Source organism: Mycetomoellerius zeteki, unplaced genomic scaffold, assembly GCF_001594055.1.
Source record: "Mycetomoellerius zeteki isolate Tzet28-1 unplaced genomic scaffold, Tzet1.0 scaffold328, whole genome shotgun sequence".
Classification (NCBI taxonomy): Eukaryota; Metazoa; Arthropoda; class Insecta; order Hymenoptera; family Formicidae; genus Mycetomoellerius; species Mycetomoellerius zeteki.
Genome location: NW_017257314.1, coordinates 26,675 through 37,534, shown reverse-complemented (window position 1 = coordinate 37,534; position 10,860 = coordinate 26,675). Strand labels below are relative to the sequence as shown.

General features: G+C 33.7%; 1 protein-coding gene across 2 annotated transcripts in view; it reads left to right on the top strand.

The window, feature by feature from the left end:
• LOC108725186 (uncharacterized) overlaps positions 1-10,860 on the top strand; it is a 37,687-nt gene that overhangs the window by 20,231 nt on the left and 6,596 nt on the right. Inside the window, exons 4-13 of one of the 2 annotated variants that reach the window (XM_018452037.1) lie at positions 3,372-3,560; positions 3,648-4,158; positions 4,229-4,462; positions 4,541-4,837; positions 5,090-5,224; positions 5,665-6,410; positions 6,597-6,786; positions 7,084-7,389; positions 9,032-9,068; positions 10,418-10,560. In XM_018452037.1, the coding sequence (XP_018307539.1) occupies positions 3,372-3,560; positions 3,648-4,158; positions 4,229-4,462; positions 4,541-4,837; positions 5,090-5,224; positions 5,665-6,410; positions 6,597-6,786; positions 7,084-7,389; positions 9,032-9,068; positions 10,418-10,560 (2,788 nt within the window). The remainder of the gene's footprint in view (positions 1-3,371; positions 3,561-3,647; positions 4,159-4,228; positions 4,463-4,540; positions 4,838-5,089; positions 5,225-5,664; positions 6,411-6,596; positions 6,787-7,083; positions 7,390-9,031; positions 9,069-10,417; positions 10,561-10,860) is intronic. The other variant, XM_018452038.1, reaches the window with a different exon arrangement.

Sequence of the window (10,860 nt, the reverse complement as noted above, 5' to 3'; positions counted from 1 at the left end):
CTATTCGATGTATAGCAAACAAGTCAATATGCCTGCGACAGTGTAATCCGCGTTCGGCAAATATTTTCCCCCCCCTTTTTTTTAGGCGTGGCTTCTCGCGACGGAACGTCTTCGTCGGCAATAATATTTCGCGACTACTCGCGATTTGCAGCGAAGTCGCGCCAGTTTCTTATCAGAGTTCAACTTTAACCCTTTCGTGTTCAGTGAGACATGTTCCAACGTATTTAAAAAATCACATTTCTGATAAAAATGTTGAGTCATTAGAGTTGATGAGCAGGGCTCATTTTAAAAGGATTTTGCTTAAACTCCAATAAAAAAAATATTAAAATATATAAATACTATTATATAGTGTAAAAAGTTAATTGCGTAGAATATTTCGAAATTTCTCGGATCATCGTGAAAAGTTTGGCGTAGCGCGCAATGTTACTTTCGCTCGATGATTAACGATTATTCAAATACTCGGATATTGTAAATTTCTGACGATATTTGTAGTATATGTGTGAATAAAATATTTGAATTTCTTGTATTTCCATGATAAAGGAATATAGCAATTTTATTAGTTAGCACTTCCAGAAATACGATACAAATTTGGCTGAAAACTTTTGGCTCTTACTACACAGTTCTCATTAATATTTACAGTTATATTTTTCTTTTCGTCTTATAAATTAAATCTATATTTTGCTATTCTGAAAATGTCTTGATACAAGCTTTTATTGGAATTTATAAATATTTTATTTTTCGCTATATTGGCAATTCGTTATTTTAGACCTTCTATGGTTTGATATACCATTTTCGCATTGAGAGACCTCCCGTTGTATACATTTCATCAGAATTTGAAAATACTTTATTTTTTTATATCTTTTGAATTTTTATATTTTAATCTCAATTTCGCGTCCAGAAAATAATCAAACTAGATGTTGAAAGAAATCGAATATGAAAGGGTTAAGCCTTATATTTATTTTGCGCTCACATGGAAAGAACGACTTTGCTGAAAGTTGGATACAGATCTGAAAATAATTTTGAACCATTAAAATCATTATGTTGGAAACTAGAAAATAATGAATAATGCTGCAAAAAATTTTGATATTGTAGCGACAAGTTTGAGTTTTCAATAAATAACCATTATTTTGATGGCCCAAAAAAATTATTTTCAGATCTGTATCCCGTAAAATGTTATATCTTTTAACAAAATAGTTTTTTTCGTCTAATGGTGCCTAATATATATTGAATCTTGTTCTTTTTGAATCTTGTTCTAAAGCGAAACTATTATCCCAAAAGTGCGTGCAGTTAGATAAAGAAACTTTAATATTTTTATGAATGAAACAAGTTGTAAGGAACCTCCGGTGTGGTATCGGTTTGTCATTACTAATCGATTGGCACTCGAAAAGCGGCTCGCTTATTGACAATGATAATCCGTATGTAGATAGACGAACGAGTACCTTTTATTTTCCGATATTTCCGTCGTTCCGTATTTCGATCCGTATTTGCTCGGGCATAGTCGACGAACGGGGATACCCGATAATTTCAAATTATCCCGTGAAGTTGTCCATTATTGGCGAAGCTTCACGCGCGCAACATACGATCAGAATTACCCGATATATCCGACGGATTTTTAAATCTAAACTTTTAGCTTATATTCCGCTGAACATCCAATATGCACCTTAGCGATAGAGAGTTCGATTTATCTTCGTTTTAAATGTTCTGAGAAATTCACTGTTGCACACAGAGCACGCACACACACACACACACACACAAAATATCATTCTATTCCTAAGAAAAGTTTACTTAAGAAAAGATTACTCAATTTACTTTCTTTCTTTTAAGTAACGGTTATCTTGAGCAAAGAATATTTTCTTGATAACAACCTTAAAATATATTTATTACAAATTTAAAAAAATTCATTCCTCTACAGCACAAAAGTTGCAGCAACAATGCATGTTGCAGCAATATTGCAGCGTTATTGCAACAATATTGCTGCACGTTCTGTACTGAATGAGTTAATATGTACTAAAAAAAGAATTTATTTTTTTAAGCATATTATAAAATTGATTAAAGTGATTTAACAAACTATATATAACAAGAACATTATATCAATATCATCAATAATTTCAAGTATAATATATAACACGTGCTATACCTACATAATAATTATATTATTGAATAGAAAATTGTAACATTGATATAAAATATTGTTATATAAATATATTCAGGATGGGGGAGTTTGGTGATCAAAAATTTCTCTTCCAAAATTTATGATTAAAAATTATTATTAACAAAATCTAATATTTTTCCCATTTAAAACTGGGAATGAGAAGGAGATATAAGCTTTAAAATATCAAAAAAAGCAATTTATTGACGCAAAAAATTGCTATTTATATGATAACAAATTGATAAAAACTCCTCTTCCTCCTCTGAAAAAAATCCTTAATACACTTATAAATACTCACTGTCAGTTTATGTTCAGCGGGAGGGAGTTTGTTGATGGCTCGGGGCCCGCGGTCGGTCTTGATCCGTCATTGATTCTTCCCGATGTTGGTCTGTAAATCGTCGAGAAGATAAGACCGAGTCGTTCCAACAGTTCCAACTGCTCCAAGGCGACGCGACGGGAGCGCATCCAAATGGGCGCCACGGGAATTACGGGGCTTAAAAGTCGCGCCCGTTTTCTCTGTACGTACACACGGTTGTGAACGCTTTGTCGTCGTGATCTCCGCGCCAGCGGACTCGATGAACATTTTTCAATAAAGCATTCCAGATGCCGACAGGGCCGTATTACTCCTAAGAATGATCGATTGTGCGTGAGGCCGGAATCGGTCCGACCAAACGCGTCGAATTAAATGTAATCGCGGAATGCAAAACACGAAGTACTCCACGCGTCAACTTTGGGGTTAACTCTGCCTGTCAGGTGTTGTCTGTTCTGACGTCGAGTTTCGGGAACTCGCCACTTATAATCGTCCACGTGCACAATTTGACGATGCAACGGAGAGAATGTCGCTTATCGATACAGTATAATATGCTGTGCAAATATTGCCCTCGTTGAATCTGACGTCGAGATTTATAACGCTCCGAGCTTGATGATGATTTTATAAATATGAGCTGCTGCTGTAGAATATTTTGTCCGTGTATCCGTGAGTCATCTGTTTCGAAAGCTGCTTTCGGTTGAATGTTGAAATATATTGAATTCGATGGAAGAAGTTACAGAAACGAACCTGAGCCCTACCGGAGTATTAATTTTATGCGTGTGAACATCAACAACTTTGACGAGCATTAAGTTCGAGTAAGATAAGATGAAAATGATCAACGTATAATTTAGGACTGTTTTGCAGTCATATAAATCGTCACGAGTATGTAACAGTTGTTGTGTTGTCCTGCAGAATTATAGAAATCGCTGGTGGCCGAGAGGTATTCTCGCAGAGCCGAGGGAAGGTGGCAGCTAGAAAGTCGCGATTTCTAGCTGCGTCAAATTCCATAAATAACGAGGATATTCAAACTGATAATAAGTTGTCTGTTAAGAAGAATAATAAGTCTCCTAACTCGCAGACCATATGGGAGCTACGAAGTCGGTAATTAAATTTCTGTTTCATTTATCTTACAAAAACTCTATTGTCTATAACGTTCCTGTGTTCTATAAATTATTGTAATCTTTTCAGATGCGGTGAAACCAGAAAGCAACGTGCAAATCGAGAAGTGACAGAGACCGTGTTTGCCTCCGAGGTACATTCGGTGCGACGTAACGCTACGAAATCCATTCTCGATTACGACTCTCCTAAAAGCAACCACAGCAATCGCATAATTAATTATGATTCAATCTTGAATAGCAATAATGTAGAATATACCGTACCAAAAAGTATTACCGATCTGGACTATGGATTACCAAAGAGCTGCGTAGATTATCAATCGAATCACAACACACCCGCGAGAAGTATGGCTATTGTCAGCGACGGCGAAGTTGTGGTATTCGACGATATCGATGACAATTGGCAGGGATTGCGACTGGATTTGGCGTCGAGCAATACGAATCAAGTTACGACGACGAATCTAGATTTGGAGACAGACGATTCGCAAAGAGGTCGTATTGCACCGGAACCACCGAGTTCCAGCGTTGGAAGTACTCCTAGTCCTACGACGGCATATCATCGCAATACTTCAGAATTTTTCAAAGTAATATGCATAACAAACACGTGCCTTGCTTAATTGGAAAGAACTTTTCATAAATCTTCCACTTTTGTAGGTTGTTACGCCAGCGAGCGATTGCGAAGCAGATTCTCCTTCTCCAGAACGTAATCATAAAGTTGCGAGAGTAATTGGTGAATTACCAATCGCTCAGTATTCTGGCAGCCCGAGACGTTATGGAGTTCGTGAAAATACACAGCTTCCTAGCTTATTATCATCACCTTCAATGTACATGACACCGAGGCCTGGTTTCCCTCAAAGAGTATTGCCAACAACACCAAATCATAATGAGGTAAAAAGATATATCATTTATGAAATATTGTATCAAATGGCTTAACAGTTTCTAATACTTCGTATTTTATATTCCAAGAAGGAAGATACTTCTGCCGAAATCGTAGTAGACAAGACTGTGATAGAAAATATTAGCATTGAAGATCAGCCTATAAATCCTTCATCTCCATCACCAAAGGTCGAAGAGGAAGAGGAAGATTCTTTAAAACCATCGACTTTGCCTGTTGATAATATAAGCAGTCTTGTCTCGCCGGGAGGTAGCACATTCGACTATTTATATGAATTTTCAGAGACACGGAAAGTGTTAGAAGAATTCTTCAAGTGTCCGGCGCCGACAAAAGAAAAGGAAAACAATATAGAATCCTTTCCTTTCCAGGTAAGTCTTTGCTGAAACATTCAAAAGAATTCACAAATATTTGTTTATGAGATATTTCGTTCTTTTCAATGAGATCTATACAATGTATGTCAAATAAATATATATACATGAAAGTTCATAATTAGAAAATTTCATAAGGATTAGTGATGTTAAAAAAATCCGAGCAGATATTTGATCCAAGAAGATATATGCATGCATAATGAACAAACTAGGAGTTTGTAAATTGTAATTAAAAATTACTTTTTGTTGTAGGATCTTGATTATGAATTAAGAAGACAAGGTGGAAGTGCATATGTTGGTCAACGATTAGCCAGTGGTCCACCCGCAACAGAAGAGGTTATGGTACATGAATCTCCTAAAAAGCAACGGGCAGAATTTCCGCAAAATGTAAGTATAACAATATACAAAATAAAAAAACATTATTTTGATGTTTTTTTATTTTGTATATTGTCAAAATAAAAAAATATTTTGATGTTTTTTTATTTTTGTATAGAGAGCATTAATTTTGTTTCCCTCTATATTAATTAAGTTTATATAAAATTAATAATGTTTATTTATGCATTATAAAGTTAGATGCAATAAATAAAAATACTTTTAATGCAAATATTATGTTTTTAACAATTCTAAAGTATTAATTATTAAAAAGAAAAATGTTTGGAAATTATATTTCTTCTAGTAGTCACATAGATTCTAAATATAAATCTATATTTATAGATACAGTTTTTAAAGTTACACCGTGTAGCTGCTTGAAAAACTTTTCCACATTTGAAACAGTAATTACGGTATTATGAAGTAAATATTTACATTTGGCTTTTTGTGTTCTTTAGACAGGTGAACATGAAAACAACTTCTTGGACCTCTCAGTAGGTACTGGCAGCAGTGAAGATCTTGGAGAGACTGAGGTTGGCTTGCAAGTGGGACACTCGCGTAATTTTACACTAAGCCCCGAGACAACCGACTGTGACAGTAATTGCGGCGACTTGGACAGCGAGGTATCCCTCATGATGATGGATAATGAATTGATGCCAGCAAGTGGCCTTCTCGGATCGGTCGGCGATTTGGGGAATAATTCGGATTCCCTGAGAATATACACTAGTATGCCGGTATTAGAAGATGGTCTGTCTAGTGGACACGCGAGCGATACTGACAACAATAATCCTACTGTGATGCTCATGAAACGGCAAATAAACGAGATAGAGAAAGAGATCATACAGAGAACTCGTAACGACATGTTAGGTACGAATGAGAATGACTCTGGGAAAGACGTTAGTCTAAATGTAACAAAGGATATTTTACACACGTTGAAGACTACATCTCCTGATCTATTTGTCGCGAAGAAGGAAAATTCGTACGACACGAACGAGCTGCAGCTCGATGGATTGGATCCACTGGGCACGCCGCCGCCGCCGGCACCTCAAGGACGACAAAGTGTATCTTTAGAAGTAAATTGTGGAGAGGTGGAAGCAGCCATCAAAGATATTAGAATGGCCTTACAAAGGACTAAAGCTCTACCTGTGAAATCACCATCGGAAGAACCACCGGAACCGAGCGTTAGTCCGATATGGATACCAAGGTATTTTACATTTTGTTTTATGCGGATAAGGGTATTCCAATTGTTAAAATTTGTCTATTATTTTGCCTTGGTACTTTTTTTTACTTACCACTATGAAAGTTCTCCTTTTATGACATCGAATATACGTTTGGGATACCCTTTGGGATACCTCTGTGTTGCGTATAAACGCATCTAACTAAGATGCAGTATAATGGATGGCAGGCGGAGAGTCTGTATGGAAAGCAATAGCGAAGAATCTGATGCGCGTCATATAGGTGACGAAGCTGATGTGGAAATTGAGGAATGTCCAGACGAAGAGGAAGCGGATACCGATCTTGAAACAGATCGATTGCTCGGGCAACAAAGAACGGACGATCAAGGATTTTACGACGATAAGGTGAGCATATACTCGATGCTTAATAGTCCGTTCCGTCGTATTATTCTTATTAATCATTGTTTAGTAATCTATTTCCTAAATAAGGATAATTAGACTAAATTAAATAAGTTACAACACTTGTATTATCAATATATTGTATCATACATATTCACAACTTCCTATTAGGTAATATTGAGACGGTGCTAATGCGTTTAAATTCAAGAAAAAAAAAAGGATACGAATAATCTACATTTTTCCCGTATTTTGTGCTATTCGATGGTATCGGTGTTCTACTAATATCATCTTGGTGTTATGCAGGGGTGGAGGAAGCCTAAGACTAGGACTATGTTACCACCAATGAATGCGAAAGTCGCTACTCCAAAACAAACCCCTCCTAAATCTTTGAGTGTTGCCCCGATAGAAACGCTAGCGCCTTCCGAGCCCATACCCTCGACGTCTGCCTCGATCTCCCCTCCTCTTGTAGTGTCTGTTATACAATCGTCGTCTTCTAATGAGTGCGAAGTAGCCACTCCCGCGCAACCTACATCGAGTCCGCAGAAGACCCCAGTCAAAAACTCCCCCTCATCCCCTCAGAGCCTCAAGGAATCCAACAAGGTGAAAAAGGTGCCCTTTCAAATGCTACCACGGAGTCTGTTTTATTATTAGATGACTATAGATATCTATATTTCTAGTGAGCTTGCGCGAAATAAAATAGCACACATTGGTGCATGATAGTACTATCCTTCTGTTGCTAAACGAAATACGTCCTAATCAGCTTAAATATATAATTTACGTTATATCTATTAATTTAATTGCATTTTCTAATAATAACATAGATATTTGATAATTATTGACACGTTATTTATAATAGTTATTGTATAAGTTTTATAAAGATTATTTTCAAGATATTACTAGAAAAATAAAATAGTTTTTGTTATATAATTAAGTAATATTTGATAAAAATGTTTAAGCTGATTTTTCTAAAAAAAGAAAAGGTACTTTTTTTTATCTTATTGCTTTAGAATTTTTCTTTATAGTTCCGCTTATTATGCTTATTTTAATTTGTAATAGAAATATTACGTTATATTTATAAAATATGGCATATATACAGAGTGTATTTGAAATAACATACACTATTCATACAGTGCTATTCCTAATAAAAAACTGAGTCGAAAAGTCCTCTACCATTTTGCAATTTTCGCAATAGTTAACAAGATATTAATTACTAAAAATCGCTAAATATTGGTTTTCAATAATTTTTTACTCAAATACTATCAACTTTACAGAAAAACTGCAATAGACAAAAATCATTTATTTTCTTCTCATAAAACTCCAAGAATTTTTTCAGAATTTTTTATCAACTTTTTAGTATTGCATTTTCTTATTTTTACCAACATGAGAAAATAGGGTATTAAAAAATTCTTAAAAAATTCTCATAACTTTATGAGAAGAAAATAAACAATTTTTATCTCTAGCAGTTTTTCTGTAAAGTTGATAGTATTTGAGTAAAAAAACTATTGAAAACCAATATTCAACGATTTTTTGTAATTAACATCTTGTTAATTACAAAAAATATTGCAAAAATTGCAAAATGGTAGAGGACTCAGTTTTTTATTAGGAATAGCATTGTGTGATTAGTGTACGTTATTATAGATACACCCTGTGTATATATATATATATATATTTATTAGATTATTCCGTATCCACAAATAGTGCAATGATAATGAAATGCTTTATATAGGATGATTTTTAATTATATATACCTCAAGGATCTAGAGACTGAAACAAGAAAAAAGTCATATGAACGTAATTTTTTAAACTTTGTTTATATATATATATATGTATATATTATATGATATTTTTTCTGGTTTAAGCTCTAAATTCATATATCTTAAAAGTTAATATATAATTAAGAATAACTCATTTTTTCTGTGCTTTATAAATATATAATTATTGCTTCGCAAAAGGAAGAGATTATAAAATTGCGGTAGCATTTAATACCTATCTACTATTACTGTACTATTACTATGTTATGATTATTATTACTATGATTATTATTACTATGTTACTATAACTGTTTCTAGACGTAAATAGGGATATGTTAATGTTTATTAGCTTTTTTATGTGGCAGTTGCTGCATGATTAGCACATTCTATAGCTTAAGTGAGATTACATATATCATATTTACAAGATTTAATTGCGAGCGTATTCGCCAAAGTTTTATCTGTACTATCATGCAAAATGCATCGTCTGTTCTATTTTGCAGGATAAGGAGGGAAAGAAAAAGAGCAGAAACAAAGAAGGTATGATTGCATTTTTATCAATATAATTGTTTTTTGTATTTCTTAGCCATTTTATTTATTAATATTATAATGCTAATATAATATTTCTCTTTCTCTATTGCTTGCTCGGATATATAAATTTGACATCTGCTTCTAATCATTGTTTGCTGGTAGGTACTCTTTATATGCATATATATGCATATATATGTATATATATACGCGTGCGCGCATGTGTCTACACATACATATACATACATATAGAAGTCCAATTATCTACATTCTCCATTTCAAGTTTGCAAAAATGAAGTATTTCGTTCTAAATATGAACTCATAGCTGACTCTCATTATCCACATTATAGCGCCATAGTTCGGATAATAAGAGTTCGACTTCAGTTTTCAGAACATTAGTTCCTATTATCGGAATAGCTAATAAGTACTGGTAGAAGAGAGAGCTAGTGAGCCTCTGTTATTCGAACAGTTCGGTTATCGAAATTGTCTAGTTCTTCAACATATTCGGATAAACGGAATTTTATTTTAACTATGTATATGTACACACACGCCCATATACACACATATAAGATTTTATAATATTTAGAGTACACATTATTATACTATTACTGCAATTATTATTAAAAATAGTTATAATTCAAAATTAATATTATTAGATACAATATAACTTGTCGCTTTTATAATATTTCTTGATAATCCAATGTTTCTATCTTATTCATATGTAACAGTGCTTTAATACGCGTGATATGTTTTATCAAGATGTATCTCTAAATTTATTATGTGTACCTGTAGATCACGTTCAGAGATTTGAGATGTTCTGATATTTACATTTCTCTATTTGTATTCCTCGATAAAGTCACCAATTATATTGATAAGCAGTGTATTGAAGAGTTTCACAAGTGTCATAATCTTTCAATGTGATGTGGTTGTGCATTTTGAACGTATACATCGTTTGTCGTGCTTATACGTATCGTAAATTTAAAAAATTTAATAAAAAATACGTAAATTAAATAAAATATATACCATATATAAATAAAATAAAATAAATTAAATACGATATAATTTCTATATTAATAATAACAGAAATGAAAAAAAGTAGTTGACGTAGTCACGAGAACAGCAAGATTATAAAAGTTTTATAATTTTATTGAATCATAAAATTATATTTTTGTATAATATGAGGATATTAACTGAAGATCCAAACAAAATAGAACAAGAGGATCCATTATTGAATACCATAATCATGTCGTCTGTTAGACTGCCCCTATGTTCTTCCAAACACTTAGCCGCCTTTGGCACACTACTTCATAATACACGTGGGCTCAAAAATCCTAAATGGTACGTGTCTGTGCCTCTTTCAGACTTGTTGGATGATCCATCAGTGTTGATCGAAGGTGTCCTGTTCCGCGCGAGATACTTAGGATCCACACAATTAGTATGCGAAGGTCAACCGACAAAGTCGACCCGCATGTGTCAAGCAGAGGAAGCCGTTTCTAGAATAAAGGTACATATGTATATGAAACATTTTTTATTTTTATCTCAGAATTGAGATATATTCCTCTTGAACTGGTATTACCATATACATATACGTCAATTGCGAAAAATGTGTATGTACGATTATATACAACTATGTGTATATAAAAGCACAATTTCTATATATGTATATATATAATATATATATATGTGTATATGTATGTATACAGGGTGTTTGGTAACGACCGCAAAATATTTCGTGCGTGTGTAGAACAGACTACACTGAGTCGAAAAGTCCTGTACCATTTTGCGGTGTCAACAATAGTTAAGG